This window comes from Emydura macquarii, unplaced genomic scaffold (assembly GCF_026122565.2).
Source record: "Emydura macquarii macquarii isolate MOO-44397 ecotype Brisbane River unplaced genomic scaffold, CSIRO-AGI_Emac_v2 contig_306, whole genome shotgun sequence".
Classification (NCBI taxonomy): Eukaryota; Metazoa; Chordata; order Testudines; family Chelidae; genus Emydura; species Emydura macquarii.
Window position 1 is genome coordinate 10,540,552 of NW_027130443.1, and position 26,210 is coordinate 10,566,761.

At 53.8% G+C, this 26,210-nt stretch overlaps 1 protein-coding gene across 4 annotated transcripts in view; it reads left to right on the plus strand.

Annotated features, from left to right (window-relative positions):
• PALM (paralemmin) overlaps positions 1-26,210 on the plus strand; it is a 57,687-nt gene that overhangs the window by 21,685 nt on the left and 9,792 nt on the right. For 2 of the 4 annotated variants that reach the window (XM_067558924.1, XM_067558941.1), the window contains exons 2-7: positions 1,752-1,800; positions 8,813-8,893; positions 10,673-10,803; positions 21,769-21,898; positions 23,134-23,155; positions 23,928-23,987. In XM_067558924.1, the coding sequence (XP_067415025.1) occupies positions 1,752-1,800; positions 8,813-8,893; positions 10,673-10,803; positions 21,769-21,898; positions 23,134-23,155; positions 23,928-23,987 (473 nt within the window). The remainder of the gene's footprint in view (positions 1-1,751; positions 1,801-8,812; positions 8,894-10,672; positions 10,804-21,768; positions 21,899-23,133; positions 23,156-23,927; positions 23,988-26,210) is intronic. The other 2 variants (XM_067558933.1, XM_067558949.1) reach the window with 1 other exon arrangement.

Consider the following 26,210-nt stretch of genomic DNA (forward strand, 5'->3'; position numbering starts at 1 on the left):
GGCTGCGTGTGCTGGGTCCGTCGCTGGCTTGAGGCATGCAGCAGGGTAGTTTGGACGTGACGAAGCGCAGCACCCAGGAGAACCCAGGCCAGCCCCGGGGCGCTCAGTCTGCTGCATTGCTTATTCCTGAGCGGTGGCAAACGCGGGCTGCAGCTGCCTGCCTGGGTGTCCTCTCTGCCTGTCCTCCCCTTGGTTGCCCTCGTTCTGAGACAGCGACAGGGCTGCTCCCAGCATCCGCCGAGAGAAACGCTCAGATCCTTCCCTAAGCACCGGGGCTCAGGGCACTGCTGGAGCCAGAGGGCAGCAGAGGGAATGAATTGTCCAGGGGAGTTAGGATCAGGGCGTTCCCAGCAGCCCTGGAACTGGTGTCTTTATACACCCGAGGGTCTCTCTTCTTGAGTCCAGACGGACCCTGCACCCCCAGGGGAAAGCTCTGTAGGTCGGCAGTAAAGATTCTTCAGGGTAACATCTGTCCAGAGGCTGTGTGAACTCCCCTGGACTGCAGCGTGCTGGGGAACTTGCTGGGGAAAGCTGCTGTTATACTGGAATAAGCCCAGATCTACACTACAAATGTTTGCCAACACAGCTGTGTTGCTCAGGATGGCGGGGGGAGGGGGCAGAGACGTGAACTTCAACCAACAGACAAATGTGGGAGGGAAAACAGAGGCACAGAAAAGCTAAGTCAAGCTGGATGAAAGTTTTCAGAGGAATCGCTGATGTGCCAAAAACCACATTCTGAGTCCACTGAAAACTATTTGCAAACGAGGGTCAAATTTGACAAATCATTTTGGCCAAAATTTTTTTTTTTTAAGTCAAACTTTTTCCGCTTTTCGTTTCCAACAGAAGTTTTTGTGGCGAAGTTGAGCTTGTTCGTTCGTTCCTTTCCAAAAAGGGTAAAATAAACACCTGGACGCTAAACGAAACAAGCAAAAAGACCAAAAAACAAAACCGCAGTTGGGGGGGGGTCAAATGAAACATTTTGTTTGAACCAAAATAATCAAAAAAAGTTCCGATTTTTCATTCAGCCGCCAAACTGAAAAATCAGTTCTTCGTCCCGCTCTGAAGCTAAGTAACATGCCCCCGGTCACCCCGTTGTAAGGAATAGAACAGAAGTCCCAAGCCACTCGACTATGCTGCCTTCGAATTAGGCTGCATTGATCTGGGGAGTGCAGCAGGCTTCTCCCTCCCTATCAGTTTCACCCCCAAAATCTCCCACCTAGCCCAGCTGCTCTCCCGGGGGTGCTGAAGCAGGGCCTTGGCAGCTGGGAGGATTCCTCCCATTCTGACAGCTTCTCTCCCTGCCTCGTAGCTGGAGGGAGGCTGTCTGCAGCGCTCTTTTCATCGTCAGCTCCCTGTCTGGACAAGGGCAGGGAGCTGGCTCATCCACAAAACTCCGTTTGTCTGGTTAAAGTCCGGCTTGGGGAAACTGAGCCCCCAGCGACAGCGAAATCCAAAAGGCCGCACGGGATCCGGTGGAGGCGCTGGGAGGGCAGCGGAAAGACCCCGTTCACAGGCTGCCCGGACAAGGAGCTCTCTGCTTTAGCAACAAGTGCACAGACAGGATAAACAAAGAGCTGAGGGAGGGTTGCAAAGGAAGGGAAAAGTTCAGTCATTGTCTGTGTGCTGCGTCCGGTTAGCTGGGTGACACAATGATTCTATTCACGGACACACACACACACACACACACACACTCCCCTTCCCCAGCTAGTCTCTCGTCCTGCACTCTGACGGTTCATTTGTTCTCGTTGCAGGATCCCGGAGGCCAGCACCATTCAGCAAGAGAGGCTGCAGGCCATAGCAGTAAGTGGTCCCTTCCCATCTCCTCCCGTCTTCGTTATCGTGCACTGAATACATCGGGCCTCAAGCAGGGGGTCTGGCTACAGGTAGCAGCTTTGCCTGCACGTGGCATGGAACAAAACCAAACCACCATTCCAGACCATTCGGTGGCAATGCGAATGGCCCCTCTCCAGACCATTCGGTGGCAATGCGAATGGCCCCTCTCCAGACCATTTGGTGGCAACACCAATATGCCAAGGCCCACACTTGGGTTGCAAGGTGTCACACTAAGCTGGAATGAGGGATAAATAGAACGTATTCATGCAGCAACCTTATAATGCCGGTGGGATCCCTTTCTGTAGCGTCAATAGCTCTTTCTGTAAACCCCGGGCAAGAGTACGTTCGTTTTGATCTAAATGCAGTGCCCAGAAGGACCAAATATACAAAGCGAGTGATCCCTGCGCAGTGTTGCTGTGTGGTATTTCAACAGCTGTCGTGCTCCACCCCAGAGGTGGCTGCATGTCAGTGCTGGGTCTTGCATATGGTTTATAAGGCACTGTAGGCTGAAAGGTGCTGTTGAAATGCACAAGATTAGCACACACTGAAGCTCTCTCCCTTATGTCACATCTGCACCTTCCTCCTTTTCAGGCTGCGGGGGGATGGAATCCATCCACCTAGATGCTTTCAACATTCAATACCCTCCAGTGTGGAAGGGAGAAAGTTTTGGGACTGAAATGAGCAATGCCTTTCAAAACAAGGGACGTTTAAAAAGGGATGAGAGCTGGGGCAGGCCCAAGCCTAGATTCCAGGGGCCACCTTCCCAGGTGGTGTAAGTCTAGTGAAGTCCGAATTACGCCAGCAAAGAATTGGGCCCCGGATTTCAACACCCCCAAGCTTTTTTGTTGTTGTTTTTTTTGAGGCTTAAAACTAAATTTTGCAGCTAACCCAGGGGTTGGAAACGACAGGGAATGTAGCTGCAGATCCGGATCTGACTTTGGTAGCTTAACTCATTTATTTATCACCAGCAAAACTCGAGGCTGCGTGGCTAGCCAGAACAGCAATGAACGTATCAACGTTTAAACCTCAGTGGATAAAATTTCCTCCTCTGCATAAGGCCCGGGCTCCAGTTTAACTCCCAGAGCTTCTGTGGTGTGTAGACCATCTTCGCCTTCCATGCAAGGGTGAATTTCCCTTGATGGAAGCACCTTTCACTCTTTTCCCCTGGCTGTGCAAAGAAATTCTCTGTCTCCCACAGCCCACCTCAAACACCAGCCCCTACCCATGCAGCCCTCCCACCATCCTTTCCCCCCTGCTTTTGACTTCACACCGCCATGGCAACTAAATATGTCGTCAGGAGATACAGCAGCTCCTAGGGCCTCATCTTCTCCACTCGATTAACAGAGCAGCTAGGTGCGCAGATTCCCCTCTATAGCCTGAATAAGGAGGAAGGTGCAGATGTGACATAAGGGAGAAAGCTTGTGTTCGCTAATCTCCTGCGTTTCTATAGCAACTTTCAGCCCAAAGTACAAGACTCAGCACTGAAGTGCAGCCACCTCTGGGTTGGAGCACAGCCGCTGTTGGAAAACCACACAGCAACACTGCACAGAGGATCACTTGCTTTGTGCATCTGAATGGGGGGTGAGACTGCTTGTGTATCCCCTTGTGAGTATTTGTGTATCTGGGCATCAGTGAGTGAAAGGCATGGAGTATATCCATTAGTCTTTGCAGATCTGGTTGCACACGTGTGCTTGCGGTAGGAACGGGTGGATTTATTTGGCCCAACTTCTACCCCGCTTGAGTTCTGTTTAGAGGTGAGGAGCTAAGAGGAGCAGGGAGGGGAAGAAAAATCCAGTGGGGGAAAGGGGAAAGAATAGAGCTGGGGTTCAGATAGGGTGGGAAATATACAAAGAGGGAGAATGGGCTGTTTGGTAGTCAGGTGTTGTCAGTTGTCAGTGTTGGTTGCGTGCGTGTGTCCCTCGTGGAGGGGCTGTCCCAGCTCTGCACAGGGAACCGAGACGGCACTCACCAGCGGATGAATCCACACGACCACCGATCAGGTGAGCCATAAAGGCCCGCAGGCCAGGTTTATGGCAGGTGAAGCACAATGAGAAGCGATCTACAGGGTCTCTACCAGCACACTGCCAATAGGAGTGCTCCGTCACAACGGACTGGGCACAACTTAACGGTGGGACTCCCCGTTCTGCCCTGGGCTGGACAGCATCATTCCCTCGGACACCCTCTTTTATACACGGTTCCAGGCAATTTCGTTCTGCCCCTTCGACGCAGGAGCTGCCACCCTCTTGACGTGGTCTGATACCACCCCTCACCTTGCACTGTGTGGTTCCGGCAAAATATCTCTATTTGTCACAGTCTCAGACATTTCTATCCATCAACGTGTCGTTTCAGGGGTCAGGGGGCCCTTGTTATCTCCTTGGTCCTGGCACTGTCCGTCTCCGATGTGTGTTCTTAGATATTAGTGATGGTTTGGAATATCCGGGTTTGTGGGGTCAGCGCTTCTTGCCAGTTTCAGTGAGGTCGTAAGTTCACAGCCTGACGCCTGTGTCCTCGGCTCTATAACAGACTTAACCCATCTTTCGGTTTAGGCCTTCTGGCTCAGCCTGGTATGCTGGGTTTCAGGCCTCCTGCTCTCACTTGCTGCTACATCATGCACGGCCATCCCCGTGAGCACTGATTGCCCTGGAGGGAGGCCGAAGTGTAGAACCCAGAGGAGCACAGACAGAAGGAAGACAAGGAGCCGCAGAAGAATAACTCAGACAGTCCCTTCCCCTTCCCTCCTCCCCAAAAAGGATCATTTAGACGCCAGGGGAATTGCTGATGACTAACTCAAAGAAAAAGAGCACAAACCGCCAGGAGCTTGGATCACAGTTACCTGCTCTGGAATGATGTGGGCTGGTTTTTAGAGCAGAGAAACGGGAGTCAGGACTCCTGGACTCTTTTCTAGGTTCTGCCACTGCTTCCCTGCATGAGTTTGGGGAAATCTCTAGGCCTCAGTTTCCCCACTTGTAAAACATGGGGGAGGGGCTACAGCTATTTGGCTGGGCAGCTGTGACTGGCTTAATGGATTAATTAACTCACCCCTGGGAGAGGCAGGGGTGAAAGGCAAATTACTGTCTGATTATTAATTACTGTTACTACTTCCCCAGTCTGGGCCTGATCCAGATCAATGGAAAGACACCCAGGGCCAGAGGTACTGAGGCTCGTAATTTCTGGGATCAGGCCCCCTGGGTGGGCAGTTTCTTCCTTGCCTCTCTTGCTTGCAAACACGATGCCTGTGCCCGCTCAGCTGACCGAGGTTTTGGCGGAGGCTGACTCACTCATTGGTGGCCGTCCAGGACCCTGCACCAGGCCGGCTGAGTGAACCGTATCCAGGCTCTGGTCTGATTGTGAGGGCGCACGCACAGAGGCAGGTCAGCCGAGCTGTGGGTGAAGGGAGATGGTGGCTGCCTTCCCCTGCCTGTTGGGTAATGGGGGGTGATGTGGGGTTTGAACTGCATCGTTGCTGGCTCCTGCCCAACAGCCTGTAGGGCTGGAAGGTGGAGTCAATTTCGGTGGGGCTTTCGCATCCGGTAAATGCCATGATTTCCTGGCCGGGGGCCTGATTTCTAAAACCCAGAGAGAAAAGGGCGGTGTAAGGGCCCACGAAGGGGTATGATTGTCAAGAGAACAGGGGCCATCGCCTGGCAGGAGCTAGGTGCTGAGTTTCTCAAGCAAGATGCCCAGCGCCCTGCACTGCCAAAGGATCAGGCTCAGAGATTTCAGGTGGCTTGTAAGTAATGGAAGCCCCCCTCGCCCCAGCTCCATGTGGACGCAGAGCCAGCCCGAAGGTGTGTAAATGCTGGGCGACACCTTCTCCGCCTGGTCATCCTTTGAGACAGAGGCAAGCGTGGTCCTTTCCCCATGGCTGCCTGTTGGCTCCCAGCCTGCACCTTCGTGTGGTGGCCTCGCCTGCCAGCTTTCCAGTCCCCGCTCACTATCGAGCCGATCTCTGCCACACAAAAGGCAAATTGTTCTGGGGCGGGCAAGAAAATATGAGACGCTTCCGGGGATCGGGACATGGCTGAACTGACTCGGATGAAATAATCAGGACTTGACCCCCACCTCTGAGCAGGGACTGGAGGCGACTCAGATCTTCCCTGCGGGCTGGGGAAATCCACGTCTCTTCTTGTTTCCAGGTGGAGACATTTGGGAAAAAAACAAGGCCCAGTCTATGAGGCAGTGAGGACTAGTGGAGAGAGGCACTAGATTAGCACCCAGGGGAGCTGGTCTCTATTCCAGGCGCTCCCACTGATCTGCTGCATGATCTTGGGCAAGTTACTTCAGCCCTCCATCTGTGGAATAGGAGTAATCATCCTTGCAGGAGGTCATTCTGGCTGGTCTAGCCCGCTGTGACCTGGTGTTGACGGGGTTAGAACAGCAGTCTAGTAGGAACAGCAGTCTTAGGGTTAAATACCTGGAACTGGGAGTAGAGGAGGCTGGGTCCTTTTTCCAGCTGTGGCAGGAGTGAGGTCTAGTGGTCAGAGCAAGGAATTGGGAGTCAGGACTCCTGGGCTCCGTTTTCAACTCTATTGCTGCCTTCCTGTGAATGCTTGGGCAAGTTCCCTCCCACCCTGTGTGCCTCAGTTCCCCATAGCCGTAAAAACGGGGTAATGAGATTTCCCTGTCTCACTGTGCAGTTTAGGGGGCTCAACTCATTTGTGTTTGTAAAGATCTTAGAGAAGGCATGATAGAAATGCAGTGTGATCTCGTGGATAAGGCACCAGATTGGGAGTCAGGAGCCCTGGGATCTACCGCTGGCTCTGCCACTCACCTGCTGCGTGATGCTGGGCAAGTCATGTCCCCTGTCTGTGCCTCAGTTTCCCCTCCCACCCTTTGTCTGTCTCTGTTTCATTTGTAAGCTCTTTGGGGCAGGGACTCATCTCTCATCATGACTCTGTGGAGTGCCAGGCACAATGGAGCCCTGATCTCAGCTGGGCTTCTAGGTTTTATTGCAATAGAAATAATTATTAGTAATAATATGTGGGGTCCGAGTTCACTCTGGCTCTGGAAAAACAAGAGTTCTGGGCATGTGTGTGAATGTTGTTTCCTTCAAATTAGAGCAGGCATCAGTTGCAAACAAGAGACGTTATTGTCTGAGTAGCACAGGCTCCCATTTAGTCTGAAATACACGTGCTTCAGCCAATGTAATTAAATTAAAATTCTCCTGGGAGAAGACAGGGTTAAGTGAAGGGCAAAAATATTTCAGGAACGCCCAATACGTAAAAGGAGTACATTGCAGATGTCCGATGAAGCCCGGAGCCACAGCACATTCGTCCACCCGCGCTCGGTCCTTCCAGCTGGGACTCCAAGTGGCTGCACAGCTAATAATACAGTAATATATAGAGAGCCTAGCTGAGACCAAGGCCCTGTTGTGACAGTCCTTTCCCCAAAGAGCTCACAATCTGAATAGACAGAGGAAGGATTATTATCGCCATTTTACAGGTGGGGAGACTGAGGCACAAAGCAATGAAGTGACTTGCCTAAGGGCACAGGAAATCTGTGGCAGAGCCAGACCCAGCTCTCCTGAGTCCCTCTCCAGGGGCAGCCAAGTCCTGATTTTCAGAGCTGCTGAGCACCCATGACTGCAGCCTCAGGGCAGCCCAACTTCATCCCAGCTACCCACAGCTGGATCACCCGGCCGTAGAGATACCCCAGGAGGCCCATTGCAGCAGGAGTGAGACTGAGCATGTGCCAGTTGCACAAGTGATCTGAAGGCAACGGGGAATCCTGGCCTGGGCAATTCCAATTTGGAGGAATGGAAGGCTTGGGCCTTGATATTTGTTCTTTCTTTGTCGTTTTCCTTAATCTGAAAGGAAGACCCTCTAGCCCGGGGAAAAGGCCTCTCTGCTCTCAGGACCTGGAGCAGACACAACAGCTGCCTTGATATCAACCATCACAACGTACCTGGCTCCTGCCCCGCTCTCTCCTCTTTACTGACTCGCCAGATCAGTCGCTATTGATCAAAGGTGAAATACAGCGAATCAATCCTCATCCAGCCCCGGGCCGCGAGGCCACGCTGCTCGGAGATCCAGGCCATTGGGTCGGGCAGCAATTTCCATTTCTCTAGGCAGCCAAAGATGGGACTCGGGCTGCATTCAGTGTGCGGCTGTCACACGCTGTGCAGTTGCAGCGCACTGGTTGTATCGCTGTCATGCTCCTTGGTTGTGTCGTTGGTTGTTGCAAATGCAGCTGCTGTGCGCTGTGGTGGTGGTGAGCAGCGGGAGTGTAGTTGCTGTGTGTCGTTTTGCATTGCTTGGGCATTTGTCGTGTATTGTGTAGCTACAGTTTCTGGGCAAGATAAAAACGAGGAGAAATTAGAGAAGGGGGGGAAATAGAAGGAACAAACAATAAAGAAGGAGAGAAAGAAAAGGAGAGGAATGTGGAGGAGGCAGCCTCCCTGGCCTGACCTATCCACACATCCTGCATACCACAGTGATGGAGAAGGGCTGAGACTGGAGAAATCTCAGCTGTTGAGCTGAAGAACTCGGCGGAGGGGGGGAATTTCCCGAGTCAGTGAGAAAAATCAAACCAGTTAAAATCAACTCTGAAAGCATCAGGCCAGAATCCCTGCGTGTGTATCAGTCTAGCTCCTATTGGCTTAGGTGGGTTTGTACCGATGCATACGCCAGCTACGGACATGGCCCTCCACCTGCCCACTGTGTCATGGGAAGTCCTGCCTCTGACGCCCCATTCATGCTGGGAGATGGAGGAAATTGCTCAGCAGCTTTGGAGGTTCCAGGAGGGACGGATTCTGAACCACCGGTGGAAATGGCTGGAGACCTCCCCGAGAGCCCGGAGTCAGCCAGGTGTTCAAGCACACGCCTGGCTTTAAACAGCTGAGCTCCCCCCTCACCACTGAAGTCAGTGGGACCCCCCGCCTTCTCCAAGATGAGTCCTGGCACATCTGTCATAATAATTATTAATAATAATCAAGTCATTTTTCTTTTCCCCTTTCTTCTTCTTTTCCTCCTGCTTTCAGGAGAAGAGGAAACGTCAGACCGAGATTGAAAATAAAAGGCGGCAGCTCGAAGATGACCGGCGCCAGTTACAGCACCTAAAGGTAGTGACACGGATCGGGGCCCATGCTGCAGGGCTGGACCGGAGCCAGACCCGAGCAAACAGGCGGCCCAGGAGCCACAAAACATGCCCATAAGCTCAGTCCAGTGTCCTTGAGAAAGCGGGCCCAGTGGTTCAGGTGATAGCCTGGGGCTTAGGAGACCTGGGGTCACTTCCCAGACTCCCTGTCCAGCCTTGGGCGAATCACTTAGCACCAGATTTGTCAAGGTATTGAGGTGCCTAACTCCCATGAATTTCAGGAGTGAGGCACTAAAATATGTTTAAAAGTCTGGCCCATTGCTGCTCTGCGTCTCAGGGGCGAGCTGTGAAATAGGCTGCTGGGGAGGGAAGGCTGTGAGATGCTTTTCACATGATTAGTGGGTCTGACCCTTAAAACGTCCTTCATCCTTTATCCACTTCCCCTCCGCACCCAGGCATCCAGATCGGTGAGTCATTGCACAGTCACCTCCCCGGGGCGCCTATGATTGACTAGAGGGTGAGCAATTGGTATCCCCGTGTCTGGGAGGAGGCCAGGAGAAGCTGTGTTGTGGCAGCTTTACAGACCGGGGGTAACGGGAAAAGATCCGGGAAGTAGACGTGCTGCTTTTAAGTGCTTCCTCAGAAAGGTTTCCAGAGTGGAACGAGCAGCTTGGAGAGCAGCCATGCCCTGCTCGCATGAGCCAGCCGGCTACTGTAAAGTCTGAGGTCTGATTCGCCCACCCTAAGAAATGCGCCGTGGCGCACTGAACTGGGCACCCTGCTTGCTAGAAACAGCTGTGATCACATGCAGACTAACCCAGGGGCCTGATCTGAACAGCAAGGCCAGCACAGAGCCTGGCTCCGAGTGCATCTCTGGAGAGGGGAAAGCAGCATTTCCCTCCTCCCAGAGAACAACCCTCACACCTCATCTCCTGCACCGAGTCTGCGTGGCTGTGCCTGAGCCACTCTGATGTGGGTTATACACAGCTATGGGGAGCCCCAGGCCGTATAAGGTTTAAAACCACACCAGGCTAGCATGCCATGGGTGTATCTGCAGACCCCCGTGGTCCTTGGCAGGGCCTGAACCTACCACCATGAACTCCTAAAGCCTAGGCTGCTGCTGCTTGAGCTACAGGAGCATCTCCTACAGGGACAGAGTCCTTTCAGATGAAAGAGTTTTTAGCCAGCGCTCATCGGTCCCTTGGTTTTCCTGGGCGGGAGGGAAGGAGTTAATTGAGCCAGCCCTGAATGAACCCTTCACTGGGTGTTTGACCTGAGTAACGGGGGTGGGGAACTGGCCGTCTCTTGATGTCTTCAGATCAAGGCAAGATGCCTCCTTGGAAGATGCTCTCGCCACCGTTACTGGGCTCAGTACAGGAGTGAGAGGGTGACATGCTCTAGCCTGCGTTATACAGGAGATCAGACTGGATGATCTGGCCTTAAACTCGATGAAGTCCCTGCGGATTCCCGCCCAGATGCTACAGTACTGGGCGACGGCATAGGTGGATTCAGCCCCATGCTGCAGAGTGGTGTCCTTGCTGGCTCATGTTCTGCAGGGTCATCATTCCCCGGCCAACGTGTTTCCCTGATAACACTCTGCCCCGCCGCTCCTCCCGTTGCACATAGCAGTCGGAGGTGTCATGGTACCGCACAAGGAGGCCCATTAGGCGAGCACCCCCGTGCCCAGCTTCCTCCCTGCTGCGTCTGTGGTGCGCCCGGGGACCGCAAGTGCTCGTCCCAGTGTCCCTACTGCAGAGGAGGTGGTGGGAGGAAAATAACCGGTCTCCCTGTGTTCCCCACCTAGTCAAAGGCCCTGAGGGAGAGGTGGCTGCTGGAAGGTGCCCCGTCGTCCGCCTCCAAGGAAGACGAGGCCATGAAGAAGCAGATGCAGGAAGACGAAGTGAAGACCAAGGAGCTGGAAGAAACCATCCAGAGGTAATGGCGAAGGCCTATAGGGATGGAGAGAGGACCATCCGGAGGTGAAGGGAAAGGGAGTGAGAGGCCGTTGGTGGGTGCAGAAAAGAGGGGCCATGGAAGGCGGGAGCTGGTCCAGAGAAGGAGCTAGCAGGATACCAAGGGCTATGCCGAGAGGTTGGAGGCCAATGAAGTTGCTAGTTGGCTTTGCACTAACCACTTGATCCGTTGCATCTTCACTTCCCCATGCCCTTCATCTCACCCTGCCCCTCCTTCCCTGGCCTGGCTGTGGAGTGTCTCTGCCATTTGTAGCCCCCACTTGTGAGCGCCATGCAGGTCGGCTGGAAGAAGCCACGTTCTTCGGGGCTGACGGGAATATCGCGCAGGGGAGACCCAGTTCCCTTTGCACGTGGGCTGGCTGGATCCTGCGTGGAGAAACAGCCACCTGGAACCCCAGATTCACAGCACAGGTCTCGGACAGCGCAGAGCACCCAGCTCTGGGGCACTGGTAGGGGGTCTGAGGCAGCGTGGGTTGAGCAGGCGCTTTGAGGCAGGGTGCCCGAGTTCCAGGCCTGACTTGAGGAGGCAATGTGGTGTAGCGCTAAAGTGGGGGTGGGCTGCCAGGACTCCTGGGTTCTATTCCAGGCCCTGCCACTGATTTTATTTATCTAATCTCCCTGTTTCTCCGCCTGTGACTTGGAGAACTGGTCCATCCGTAGCTCACTGTGAGGTTTGTAGGTAGGGCTTTGATAAGGGGTAATACATATCATCTGTTATTACAATTGGGCTAAATCCTGAGCTTTTGACTCCGATGTTACTCAAGCAAAGCCCCCCTGGAAATCACTGGGCGTTTTGCCTGAGAGCAGACTGCAGGGCTCATCCTCCCACGAGCAGCGAGTTCATTCTGAACAATGCCTCCCACCCCTGCAGACACGTCCGTGCTATTTTGGCTTCTCCAAACCAGGAGCATCTCCCAATCTGCTGTAAGTGAGGCCGGGTGTTGGGGGAGAGCTGTGCACGGCCGTGGGGGCCTTTGGTGGGAAACAGGGCGCGGTGGAGGGAGCTGACGGATTATGTAGGAGACAGCTCAACTTCTTCAGACACAGCCAGTCAGCTGGGGGTTGCCAGGAAATAGAATGGACTTGAACTCCCCATTCCTTGCACATGGGAGAGCGTCTAACACACGCAGCTGAACATTCTCTGCAGCCCAGTGGCCAGGTTCCCTCCGGCCAGGAGCTGCTGACGGTTTTCCCGTCCTCTCCCCAAGCAGTGCAGAGCTAAGCTCCTTTCTCTGTCCGTGCATTGAGGGCAGAGCCACAGCTCCATAGCTGTGCCTCAGAGCAGGGCAGCAGGAACGCCGGTCTGCATCCCTATCAAAGCCCCGAGGTTTTTCCATAGCCATCCTCCGCCTCTGTCACTTTAAAGCCTTCCGTCCAGCAGCCTTGACCTGTTGACTACGGCGCGCTGGCAGTTAGGGCTGGTTGGAAATTTTCCATCTAAACTGTTCTTGGCTGGAAATCTGGAATTTCAGCTAAATGGGATTTTGCAGAGAAAGTTTCCGGTTTCTGCAGGACATTTCAGTTTAGCAGCGAACCCTGGAGAAGCACGACCCTGGGATTCTGAAACGCTGCCCTGGTGCCTCAGAGGAGCTGCCGTTTGGGTGTCCTGCACTCCCGTTCTCCTATGTGGACGGGCCCCTCAGCCAGACTTCACCTGCCCTGAGGCACTGGGCATATATGACTGCCAGGATGCACCTCCTCTCCCACCAAACTGAGTGAAGGGAGCCTGGGGTTGGAATAGCAGGGACAGTGGGTCGGGACGGAGGGGCATCAGCAGAGCTGCATGGGAGAAACTTGTACAACGTCTGTCCTTGCTAGCGCTGGCCATCTCCAGCCAGGACTGTTAGTCCCCTCCGTTTCCTAAGCGCTCAATTCCTTCCCAGTTCAAAAGCCAAGCACTTGGGTTTCCCCCATTAATGTGGCAATTTTCTCCTTGTGCAGAGGGGATTTCAGAACCCACTTGCCTTGTCCTCGTGGCGGGAGACCAACAGCCCAGCGCCCCAGAGTCCCCGTCAGGGGCGATTCGGAGACATCATCATTTAAAGTGAAAATCCAATAGAGATTGGGAGGGGGAGGGGAAAATTGAATCTATCAGGAACTTCTGATGCAGCCTATAATGCTGCCCCAGGGGAGGGCTGCCTGCACACAGATGGATTTGTTCCTCTAGCGCTCTCCTCAGTGGTATTTGTGCCTTTCACATTGCTAGAGGCTGCAGAAAGCTTCCCAGCCAGACACAAACTCAGGGGGGAGCAGAAAGGAGCTTTTGGTGCCCTGGACAAAGCACCATGATGACATACAGCAGAGGGATGATCCTAACGTTGGCTGGGCCTTTCCCATTTCTGGCTCCCAGCATTCTGAGCCTCACATCCGTCCAGAGCCATTTTGCTTTCTCCCAGTCTCAGGAGTAAAGCGGGTTTATACAGCCTCAGCTGCTCTGTTCCTGAAATCATTCAGAGCCGAACTCCTGCCCCTGCCCCATCCAGGCTCTGCCTTTCCCTTTCCCTCCACAGATGACAAAGGGGACTCCTCCAAGGGCTTCCTGCAGGGCTGCACCACCATCCATAGACACATTGGACTCCACAATGGGGTGTCATCTGAGAGCAGAATTTAAGCCAGTCCATGGATTGTTACGTCCATTCTCCACATCCACATTAGAAATACTGGGAAATCTTGCCTATTTCAGAAAGTGCAACAATTTTCCCTTTGAAATTAGGAGGAGATTAAGCAGGGGCATGATAGCGGTCTTCAAATACTTGAAAGGTTGCCATAAAAAAGAGGGAGGAAAGTTGTTCTGTCTTGCCACAGAAGTCAGGACAAGAGTCCATGGGTTCAAAGGACACCATAGCAGATTTAGATTAAATCTCAGGAAAAATTTCCTAACAGCAGGACAGACGGCCTAGGGAGATTGGAGGTTTTCTAAAGGAGGCTGGATAGCCTTCGGTCTCGGCTGGATTAGACACAACAAATCCTGCGTTTTGGCAGAGGGTTAGACTAGATCAGTGGCTCTCCACCTTCCAGGCTATCGTATCCCTCCCTTTCAGGAGGCTGATTTGTCTTGTGCAGGCCAAGTTTCAGCTCACTTAAAAACCACTTGCTTGCAAAATCAGATGTAAAAATACAAAAGTGTCCCAGCTCACTATTAACTGGAAAATGACTTCCTTTCTCATTTTTACCGTATCATTATCAATTGGAATATACACCAATCAATCAATTGGGATATAAACATAGTACTTACATTTCAGCGTGTGGTTCTAAAGCAGTATAAACAAGTCACTGTCTGTTTGAAATTGTAGTTTGTACTGACTTCGCTCGTGCTTTTTGGTAAAACTAGGCGAATATCCAGACCAGTTGAGGTACCCCCGGAAGACCCCTGGGTACCCCCTGGGGTTACACGGACCCCTGGTCGTGAACCACTGGAACAGATGACCCCCTAAGTAAGGGGTCTTGGGGGTGGGATGGTCACTTTCAGAGGCTTTAGAACACTTGGAGAACCAATCAGAGTACACTCAGGCATGTATGCGATCTGATTGGTTAATGCTCTTCCAGGCCTGGCTATCACTGATTCCTGGGGAGAAGAGCAATAGAAAGGATGGATTTCATCACCTGGCTCTTTGTCTCGTGTATGTAACAGTGCACATGTGAGATTGGACCTTTGTTGTCGTTGAGTGAGTGGCACTGGCTGTTCCCAGGAAGGAGTGGGGGAGCTGTTTAGTTTTCCAGTGGATACTGCATACTCCAGCAACCGGATCTGGAGTGTTGGCCTTGTAGTCTTATATCTTAGGAGATTTAGATGAGTCAGAAGGACAAGCGAGAAACTTTTACCCTCTCCCAGTAACCTCCTTCCTGTTCATTCAGCTGCCAAAGAGCAGGGGGAAAAAAAAAAAAGCCGCAGCAAAGAAGCCTCACTAGGAGAGGTATCCGAGCAGCCAGGAACCCCAGTGAGAATGCAGTAAATTATGCCTTCTGTCTCTCATGCTGGCCATTAATTACAGAGAATCAGTGCAGATATAGGTCAGATCCAAAGGAGCCATTGTGCCAGTTTAATGGCACAATGGATTTTTCAGAGACTGGAGAGGGAAAGGACACTTTACAAACAGACAGGAGACAGAAACAAAAATGTGCTGAAGGGGACACTGTCAAAATGAAAATTATGCATCTCCAGGGCCCGATGCTGATCTCAGATGTATGGGTACAAATCTGGAGGAAGTCCCCTAGCGTCCTGGTGTTCCTTTGGTTCTATGCCAACGCCAGTGAGGTCAGAATGAGGACTGCGTATTTAAAAATTCCCTGTCTGAATTGCTAATAACTAGAACTAGTCGGGAAATGGGGACAGTTTTTCATGGGAAATTGTGACGCTTTCTGGGGGGAAAGCTCAGCAAAATGTGAAACTTTTCATCCAGCTGACTAATAACACCTACAAGCCCAATGTTAGCCTGATCCAAAGCTCATGGGCATCCATGGGGGATCTTTCCATTCACTTGGATTGTTTTTGGATCGAAACCTTACACCCTGTTGATTTCAGTGAGTCTGCTCAGTTGTAGCTGGAGGATTACATTTGCCCCATGTCCCCTTTGCCAGCTCTCACAATTTTATTGCGAGTCTCATGACGTTTGGAGCTTTTCTTAAACTGCCAGTCATGTGAAGATGAAAGAATCTTGGCTTTTATTTTATTTTTTTTTAAAGTTCCTGTCCTCCAGGGTTGCAGAGAAAAGTTTGAAAGCGTGATCTGGGTGTGACCTAAAGGCTCCAAAACCAGAAAGCAAATACCCAAGCTCTATTATTATTATTACGTTATGTAAATCTCATGATTTTTAAGCCAATATTGTGATTTTTTGGGACTGGGACTCATGATTCTTGAATGCTGGAGCATCGTAATGCTGCAGTTTTTAAATGCTGACTCTCTCTCACCACTGATGCGGTTTGTTTATGGAGAATTTTTGTTTGTTTTTCACTCTACTTAGGTAGCAAAACTAGTCTAGTTGGTTTCACTTCCTCCTTTTCGCCACCCAAGGGAGCCAGTTGCTGCAGTGGGGAGATGTTTTGCGCTTCCCCCGAGGAACTTTGTTTGCAAAACTGACGCTTGTTTTAAACATTTTCATGTCAGGCTCTGCACTCTGCAACAGTAGTGGGGATGCTCAGTTTTCTCTCGCTTACACCAGGTACATTTCCATCTGTGACTAAGGAGAGGCAAGCACTGGGCAGGAACTCAGGAGATCTGGGTTAATTCTCAACTCTGCCACCAACTCAGTGTGTGACCGTGGCCAAGTCCCTTAGGGTGTGTCTACACTCCGGTGCAAGTCTGAGTAGAACTCAAGTTAGCAGATCCTGGGTTTGCTAACCTAGGGCTTAAGCATCTACACTCATTTGTAATCACAGGTTAGTTGTTAAACCCTGGGGCTCCAGCATCTACAGCATTATGGGGGCCTGAGTCCAACCACCCATATCCCAGACTTCCTAGCACCCTCCCGAAATGTGGCCGCTCTAGCCCTTTGTTCATGGCGCAGTGTGGGAAAACTTGACTGTCCACCCCACTGGACTGTCCAGAGGGCAGAGAATGTCAGCCCATGGTACTGTGGGCTACTTTTGGCAGAGTCCCAGAGTACGAGCCCAGTGAGGCTGCGTCTACACTGCAAAGCAATAGGCCTTGAACTCTGGGGCCTGGCTTTACTCAGACTGTCCACCCTACGGGTTCGTGGACCAGGGTCTGAGCCCTGGCTTAGCATGATTTGTGTGTAGAAGGAAGGGGGGAGGAGAGGAGTTGGCAGGCGCTTGACTGAGCAGCCACACTGCAACTTTATAGCCTGGTCGCGAGCCCGAATCAGCTGACACAGGCTGGCCATGGGGGTTTAACTGCAGTGTAGACACATCCCGCATGGTCCTGGGCCCTGTTCCCCAGTGTTGTGCTGGCTAGGAACATGGGTATGTATCCCGGGTGCTTGATTCACTGCTGATTCACTGCTGGCTAACCCAGGCGTGCCGGGCTAACCTGGCCGTGTAGACATACCCTACGGCTCTAGCCCCTGCGGCGGCAGCTTGAAAAATGTCACCCCCGAAAGGCTGGAAAGCGAACAAGGCGAACAACGGAATCCCAGAGGCGTTGTGAAAAAAACTTACGATTTTTTAAACCAGTCTCAGGATTTCGGGGACTTAACGCCCGAGTTCTGAACATGTGGGGTTGGCAGGGTTGGTTTATCGCTCTGTCAGACAGGGGTCACAAGACTCCCTTTCTCCCAGCCTTTGTCGGTTCTATCTGTTCAGACTGTGAACTCTCCGAGCGGGTCCATCACTGCGGAGTTAACTCCAGCTGTCTGCTCGAGTTAGCCTAGCTCAGGTGAGGGCAGCCACCCAGCAAAATAGCCCCCCAGCTCCCCAGCATGGTCGTGTTCGCCTCTGAGGAGTCACGCGCACCCCAGCTGCAGCCTGTATCCCTGGGCGGGCCAGGCAGCTTAACCTCAAGTTAAGGGGCCTGGCGCACGGTTGGGATCGAATTGGGGCAACACCTGAGTTAATTCTGTGGTGTTTACGTTGGAATTCAGCCAGGAATTTCTAGTTCAAACAGGAATTAGCTCAGGGATGTCCTCTGGCTTGTGCGAGGCAGGGGGTCAGACCAGATGACCATGGTGGTGCCTTCTCACCACATGATCTATGCGTCTATGCAGTGAAGACAAGCCTGGTCTGTACAGCGCCTGGCACAGGGGGGTCCTGATCAGGTTGTGGCCTCCACGTGCTGTTTTATATCGATAACAAGAACAGAAGGCTTTTGAGTCCTCCTGGCAAAAGTAGAGTAACAGAGAGGAGAGCCACACTAGAGAGTCCTCAAACCCTAAACACCGTGGATGGTCCCGTGGCTAGGGCACAGTCCTAGACTTTGCCAGACGCGGGTTCAACTTTCTCTGTGATGTCAAGCAAGACACTTAGCCTCTCCGTGCCTCAGTTCCCCCTCTGTACGGTGGGGATAACAGCACTGCCCTACCATACCAGGGTGTAGTGAGGATAAATACATTCAAGATTGTCAAGTGCTTTGAGATCTACTGATGTAAGAGCTATGTATCCTTATTTATTTGTATTGCAGTAATGCCTAGGAGCTGCCATTATGGACCTTGGGTGCCAGGCTCTGTTCAGACACAGAACCAAATGACAGTCCCTGCCCCAAAGATCTTACACGCTTTAAACTTCCAGTTTTTTGGTCTGAAGCAACATTTTCTCCCACACTTTGCAACCCTCACGTCGTAACCAGAGTTGGTCAGATTCTTTAGCTGGCAAATTTCAGCCTTTTTAATCAGATGAATAATCTTCCTACAATAAATGTGTTTTGTCATTGGGCCAGTTCTATAAATGGCTCCCTTATTTTCCTAAATATGATTCGACCATCTGTAGAGATGGGAGAAAAAATGGGGTTGCAGATAAGTTGTTTGGTGAAAAAAAAGGCAAAATTGAGACCTGTCAAACACTTGGCAATCCTCTGAGAGTGGGTGCTTCGGGAAAGGCAGAGCGCTAGCGCTGGTTAATGCTACCCAGTGTAATTCCACTGTAAGTCCATTGAAGAAATGAAACTCACAGTAATGCTAGCACTTTGTCTTTCCCTAAGGACTTATTGTCAGAGGATTGCCAAGTGCTTTGCAGCTAATGGATTAGCCTTCCAACTTCCTTGTGCAGTAGGTATCTCTAGTTACTGGTAGGTAAACTGAGGCACAGAGCGGTGATGTGACTTGCCCACGGTCACATAGGGAGCCTGGAACAAATGTCGTGTATCCCAGCTCCCAGTTGCCTTCTCTAGTCACTTGATAACACCCCCCCTCCCAGCGTTAAGACTAGACCAGAGGAGTCCTGGCTCCCATTCCTCTATTCTGACTACTAGATCGTGCTCCGCTCCCAGAGCTGGGGCTGGACCCTACAAGTCTGACCCTCAGTCCTGCGCCCTAACCACTGGCAAACACCCGCCTCGCACAGAAAAATTGCGGCAGTGGTTTCCTTGTTCTGACATGTCATCCGCTGGCCATCCTGCCCCTTGCCCGCCCGCCCCAGCTCCATAGCTGTCCTCCTCCTGCAACTTCTCCGTCCCACAGAACTCCGGATGCCACTGAGCAGTTCAGGCCCCTTTTCCAAACCGGGATGGTATTTTTGTCCTTTTTTTTTTTTTGTTGTATATAAGCAGCAGGAGACGCTGTTGTCCTGATGGCAGCGCTGTATGAACGGTAAGTACAGAGAGGTGCAAAGCCTTGAAATAAGTGGCCCATGGGATGCAGTGACTGTGGGCCCCGATCCTGCAAAGGCACCCGTGTGGACAGCTCCGTCGGCGAAGTGTCAGCGGACAGAAAGGTCTGCCTGCATGGATCCTTTTGGAAGATTCTAGCTTAAGTGAGGCCAGTCCAGCCATTTACACGATCCACTGCCAATTTTATTCATCTCTGGGCCCACGTGCTACAGACTCCACCCCGGGGCCAAAGTCACTAGCCTGATTTTCATGACCCGGTCTAAAAATCCAGTGCTTCAGCTGGGCCTCCGGAAATGGAAGCACCTAAAATCACTAGACAGTTAAACAAAATCTTGGCCTGTGCCGCCAGCCCTGTGGACGCTAGAATCCGCTCCAGGAGCCCGTGATACTGGCAAAGAGCATGGGGGCTGGAAATTTGCACCTCGTTTTGCGAGCTAGTTTTGCCTTCTCCCATCAATAGCGACGTCCTACCTTGGGGAGCATCAGTGCATTGTGGGCTCCTCATTTCCAGGCTTTGCACGGGTAGTTCTGACTTGAACCTGATTTGTCGGTGGCTGTCGTCCTCCTTTAGCTGTTGTAAATATTCAGTGGAGGGAGTGAAAAGCTCCTAGACCTGGTGAAATCTTGAGACAAGTGCAATCACCCGCCATGCTGCGGTCTCTTGTGGTTCCGGCCTGCCAGGGGGAGACGTGGCTGCAGAGAGCGTTGCACTTTGAAGGCCTGATTTTCAGGAGCGCTGAGCGCTAGCAACTGCCGCTGAAGTCCGTGGAAATCAGGCTTCCAGACCTCTCCACTGGATACATAGATCGCTGTTGTAACCCACCGGTCAGTGTGTGTTGTTCTCTCTCTCTGTGCCTGATCTGCAGAGGAGATGAGGCTGTCATGGCTCTCATGGCTTTTTATCTCAAGCAGCAGCGATTCATGAGTTTAACTCTAGAAACTCCCCCCAATTCAGCCCCTGTTGCTGGCCAAAATGGTCGCCATCATCACGCCATAAAACACACATGGTGGTAAAGCCATTCTCACCTGTCCCAGGGGGGCCCTGATTCAGCAAGCCCTTCAGCACACGCTTCGGTCCCGTCAGCTTCAAGGGGCTGAACTTTGACCCTGAGCAGAGGGCCAGCAAAAGAGGTAGGCCCCGCCGAAGCCCTCAAAATAGAACTTAAATGGCCCCCACGCCCTGTGCGAGCTCCTTTATTGGCTCACATCCGGCGGGCAGCGGGGGAGAAACGGATGTTTAGGGAGAATCCGCATGAGGACAAAGGCTCAGTGTTCTCCAGGCCGGGGCAGTGACGGGGAACAAGTCCTGGAGGCGGTTGTGGGAGAAATGGGGCATCCCAGCTGGAGTGGAGGGGGCCGGGGGCGATGGATGGGTTGAAAGAGCTGGAGGAGGAGGGGTCTCGTCCTTGGGGAATGTGCTTTGCAAAACGACAACGTGGAGAGCAGGATCCTCAGGTGGTTTAAATCGGCATTGGGCCAGTGAGTGCAATGGAGCCCTGCCAGTTATACCAGTTGAGTATTTGGTCCATGAAACATCCGTCTGTCTATCTCCGTACACTCCTATCTGTCTGTCTGTCTGGCTCCGTACACTCCCATCTATCTGTCTGTCTGTCTGGCTCCGTACACTCCCATCTGTCTGTCTGTCTGTCTGTCTAGCTCCGTACACTCCTGTCTGTCTGTCTGGCTCCGTACACTCCCATCTATCTGTCTGTCTGTCTAGCTCCGTACACTCCCATCTGTCTGTCTGTCTGGCTGGCTGGCTCTTTCAGTCCTTTGTGGGTTATACAAGTTAAAAACAGGAGCTGGGGGTCCTATCAGCCCCTCTCTCTCTCGCCCGTACTCACAGCCCCGTTTGCACCGTATGATCAGCTGTTTTAGGCGGTCCTTCCTGTTTTGTTGGGGTTTACATCCTGCCGATTGGCTCTGGCCAATGCGCCGAGGCCTGGTTAGTGCAAGGGTGAACACAGGCCCTTGCGTGAAGCCAAGGAAATTAGCAGCAACATGGGCAGGTTGGTTTGACGCCTGCGTGAGTCCGCAGAGGGAGGCAGGGTTGGGGCTAGCTGAGCTCCAGCTTCATCAAACGATCGCCAGGTGATTTGGCAGAGATTTTCCCCCTCGCTGAGCATCCTGTGCCTGATTCGCCTTTCGTTTACACCAGCCTCCTTCCTTCGGCTTTCATGACTGACAGCTGTTTTGCAGCAGAGTAAGGGCCTGATCCTCAGGCTGCCCATTGGAAGTCAAAGCGCTTTGGCTCAGGGCATGCATGAGATCAGAATCCGGCCTTGGGGGGGGGGGGGAGGCATGCGGCGACCAAGCATTGTGGGCACTCGGGGGAAGAGCAGGGGGTGCTGCAGGTGGAGCGAAACATATAGTGGGAGCTCTGAGAAGGCAGTGGGGTCTAGTGGGTGGAGCAGAGAGGGCTGGGAGTCAGAACTCCTGGCTCCTCTCCCCAGCGCTGGCAGGGGAGTGGGGTCTAGTGTGTAGAACAGGGGGGACTGTTAATCAGGAGACCAGGGTTAGGGAGATTTAATGGCGCACTCTGAACTCTGTGATCCAGTGGGGTTCCAATGACCATAACCAGGCGTTGCATTCCCAGGTTTCCCGGGGTCTCCTTTGTGACTGGTTGGGCTGGCCCTGGGGGGGCTGTGGGGGAGAAGCTCGCGCTAACCCCTCCCATCGCATGCTGCTCAGCAGCCTAATTCTGTCTTCCAGGTTAGAGAAGGAGCTGGAGATTCTGGAGAACGGGGACTCAGCGCCTTCCACCAAGGAGAACCTGGTGGCGGAGGCAGCGGTGACAGCGAAGGAGGAGAAGAAGGAGGAGAAAGCGGCAAACATGCAGAAGGTCAGGAGGAGGGGAAACTGGGCCGCTGAGCTCTGGCTAGCCTCTAAGCCTGTCGCACGCTGGAGTCCAGAATAGCAATGGGATCTCCCACTGCACAGACTGGCATGGGGGGACTTGGGGGGAGGGTCAAGGGATACCCCATGAAAGCATCTCTGGCTATTCCCTCGAGACAGCCGGCACCATAATCCCCGTGAAGGAGCAGCAGTGACAGACCCAGCGGCCTCTGTTTACCCCTCTGCAATCCTTGCCCACGGCCGGGGTGGTGTTGCTATAATGCTCCCAACGGCACCGAGTTTGGTCGTCTGGGGAAACGGGGCTGAAATCGGGTATCTGCCTTCGAGTCATGCCAGTGTCTGCAGGCACTCAGGGCCCCGATTTCCCTGCTGCCTTGTGGCGGGGTTTACACCTGTGCCGAGTGGGGGCCAAATGCCACCAGTCCACAATGGCAGCATTGCGGAGCGCTCGGCACGGGTGGTGGGGGCTGTTCCGATCGGAAGTGCTTTGCGCCCAGCAGGTGCGATCCATGACGAAAATGGAAGCTAGGAGGAGACGCAGACACACAGTATTAAATGCAGCCTGGCTTTATTACCGGGTGAGATCTAAATAGGCGAAAACCAGAGCCTCTTAACCTGAAAATAACGCTCCCGTCTTCCCAGCCCAGCACCGTCAGGAACCAGCCCAGCTTCCCTTCCCACTGCCAGAGATTCCCATATCTGCCTCCGAGAAAACCCCCAATCCTCAGCTACAGCGCGGGGCCAGTCCCACAGCTCTGCCCTAGGCGCCCCGGCCCTGCTCGGGAAGGATGAGGCATGCTGGCTAGCTGGCTGTCTGTCTGTCTGTGCAGCTAATCAGCCGCCTGGCCCTAAAGGGTCTATGACACACACAGCTGAAGGGCCCCGATCCCACCCCTGCACATACACACTGGCCAGTTCAGCACTGTATTCCCCTTTTGAAATGCGCCAACGCTGGGGGCTCCCTTATTCCTTGCTGCACAGATCCCAGGCACCGTGATTTGAGCCAACATGGCCCAAGCCACGTGGCTGGGATGAGACATACCCCGGGTCTGAATGCTGCTGTCTGGAGGGCTGGCAGCACAACTAGCAGAGCATGGGAGCCGGTCTCAGGCCTGGCGCTTGGATTAGCTAATGCCTGCTCAGCTGTGTGGAGGACCCAGGTGCAGAGGAGGGCGGGAGTTAGCAATGCTACTTGTAACCTCTCTCTGTTCTCTTCTGCAGACTCCGCTGGGCACAGCTAAAGGTGGGTCATTCTCTGTCTCCTCCGTGTGATCTAATTTTCCTTCCCTTTTAGGCACAACCCGGGCACCCTTCCCCTAGGAGCAAGCTCCCTGCTGCTCTTGCTCACAGAGCGGTGGCCTCTGAAGCAGGAGAAACAAAATGTGATGCCTTCTCCTGTGCACGTCCTGGCCTGGCAGTCCTTGGTCACGCTGCATGGCTGCGTTCAGCACCAGGACAGGATTGGCAGCTGGCGGCCACCCAGGGATGAGTTCCCAGTTCCCTCACTCGGCGGGGAGTGGATCCCCAGGAGCAGGCATGGGTGGAGTTTGGGGTGGCATGGGGGGGCAACACCCCCCTAACTTCTGAGTGGGCATTGCCCCCCCCAACTTTGCACTAGGACCGGCCGGGGTCCCGGCTGGGAGTGGGGACTGGGCGGGAGCGGGAGCAGAGACCGGGCAGGAGGCGGGCAGCTGCCGCCAGGGTCCCGGCTTTGCCCCCACAAATGACTAAGTCAAAGTCCGCCCAGGGGAGCAGGCATGGCTCCTTCAGTCAGTAGATTCCCCTTTGTGCCACCCGGTGCCTTCCCAGCCTGTGCCCCCTTCAGCTCTTTCTGAGCCCCCCGGGAACGGTCCTGGCACGTCCCCTGCTGCGGTGGGCGGCTGGGAGCCGGCCATGGGGCATGGCTGGGAGGAGGGCATGATGGGAACAGGGCGTGTCCCCTGCTATGGCAGATCACCTGGAGGGAAAGGTTTCCAGCTGGGGGAAGTAATTTCTTTTCCTCTTCTTTCCCAAAGCAGAGAAGATCTACAACAGCCCGATGAAGCTGATGGAGGGCACTGACGTGATGAAGGCAGGTACGTCGCCTGTTGTCCCAGGGAGGGTGCTCGAGGCTCGCTGCCCCGGGGCACTTAGCGTTGGGTGGGGGCGGGTTGTCGTGATGCTTTGCTGGAGTCGAGCTGTCTCAGAAGAGAAAATCACAGCGAGGCCGTAGTGCACCAGCAGGCGGCACGTGTCCGTCAGGGTGCCCGGCAGGTGGGTCCGAGCTATGGATGTCCATGAAACATGAGTTTAGGTGGGGGGTAGGATTTGTTCAGTTCCAGGTCGGGGTGTCGAGCCAGGTGGATCGAGGTCATTGGCGTCCGTCACCCGGAGTGAGAACTGCAGGCACCCGTTCATCGGCCGGTCCCGCCACCCGGGCCATACGCCCGGCACGTGGAACCATTCCCACGGCGAAGGGCCCAGGAAGGACCGAGACGCCAGACAGATCCAAGGAGGGGAAGTCTGAAACTCACTTTGTACCAGGCACTCGCCCCTCGGATCTGCTCCCGCTGGGGGTCCAGGGTCTGGCGCACCCAAAGGGCTGTGCCCCGGGGAGAGCGAGTCCCGCACTGCTAATGAGACACACGCTGCCGCCCAGTGCAATGCTGAGTGCACGCTAGTGGCGCGCTGGACGGGTTTCCCTCTTAGCCTGTTGCCTGGCTCTCTGTCTGGTGTGGCGCTTGAGTTACCAGGGAGACTCGCCCCTTCCATGCGCCCCCCACCCCGTTCAGAGCCAGCTGGTTGGTGGCTGAATCTTTATTTGATCGAGCCCCTCGTGTTGTTCCTCCAAGATCTAGTGTAGCTGCCAATACAGCCTCTTGTACCCCATCCTGCAGGGAACAATCTCTGGGACCCCTCCTCCACCTTGCACATTGAGCCTCTGCCCTGGCAGAGATACAGACGAGGTGATCACGGGCCCTGTCCCACGATGTGCTGACTCCCTTTGGAGTCAACAGTGGCTGAGGATACCCGTACCGGGGGGGTCATTTCAGAGAAATTCAGAGGGCCGGGGTGGGAGGGGCGAAACTGCAGCAGCATGTAGGTGATATGTGATTGTAATCCTGGGAGGGGGAGTGCAGGAATGTGGCCCTAATGGGGCCTCTCAATCTCTTAAGGACTGTGCTCCTCAAAACCCATTGTAGCAGGGCTTCATCAGGCCAGCCTCTGCCTCAGTTTCCCCTCCCGCCAGGCCCACAGTCCTTTCTCAGGGCTTTACCTAGCTGGGGCCTCGAAGCCAGCAGCTCCTGCTCTTCGCAGGGCTCTCTCTGGGGCGTGCGGATAGGTGCCCGGACGTGTGATGGACACAGGACAGGCCACTCAGCGGTGCAGGCTCAGCTAGCAGTGCCATAGCGCTGAAAGCATTGCTGTGACTTTCCATTCTCGACACTGACCAGCCATCAAGATGACGCAGCTGTTTCTAAACCGCATCCCGCGGGGGCCATTTCACACCGGGTGGGCACCAGCCACTGGTAACTACCGGGCCAAGCCCAGCCCCGCTTTGCCGTAGCTGTGGGGTGAACGGAGGCCTGGCTGCACGGCACCTTGAGCCCAAGAGTGCAGCAAGATCGTGCTAACACCACGAACGAGCCGAGTGGCGGCCCCCAAACCTCTGCCTTCCGAAGTGGAGTTACTCAGTAACCCCACCCCGGCTGCACTACATTTCCAGCCATTTAATGTCACGTGCGATCCATGCAGTTCAATTGGTTTCCAAGCCCCAGGCGGGAATGTTATTTACATAATCTCAGATGCTGTTTCTAGCCGTACCCGTTTATCTGAAACCCAGCTGCACTCCTTGGGTTGCCTGTCGACAGAACTCACCTCACTTTGCCTGGGGTTGATTTCCTGACTCATTTGCCTCCTGCTCTTCGTGGCTTGTTGGCTCGGAGGGAAGGACACCTTGAACCGTAGCATGGCTCGTCTACCCCGCACCGCGGCACTGCCGCCGTGCTGCTTAGTGAAAGCCGGCTGGCTAACCGAAAGGCCGCTCGCACACTCGGCTAGGAGCACGTTAGCAATATTGGCCTCTGTAGGTACATGCAGCCCTTCTGCTAGAGCGCTGGCAGCGTCTGCAGGACCCGTGTGCAGGAGAAGTGCAGCGGGGCTTAGCGATGTTGCGTGGAAGCCGGGAGACTGCAGGGGAGCGACATTCCTGTTGGCAATGATTTGCTGTAGACAGGTGAGTATGGATCAAACCTCAGCTCCATGAGAACCCACGGCTCCATCCAGGAGCTACCAAGACAGTGGGACAATCGAGCCGC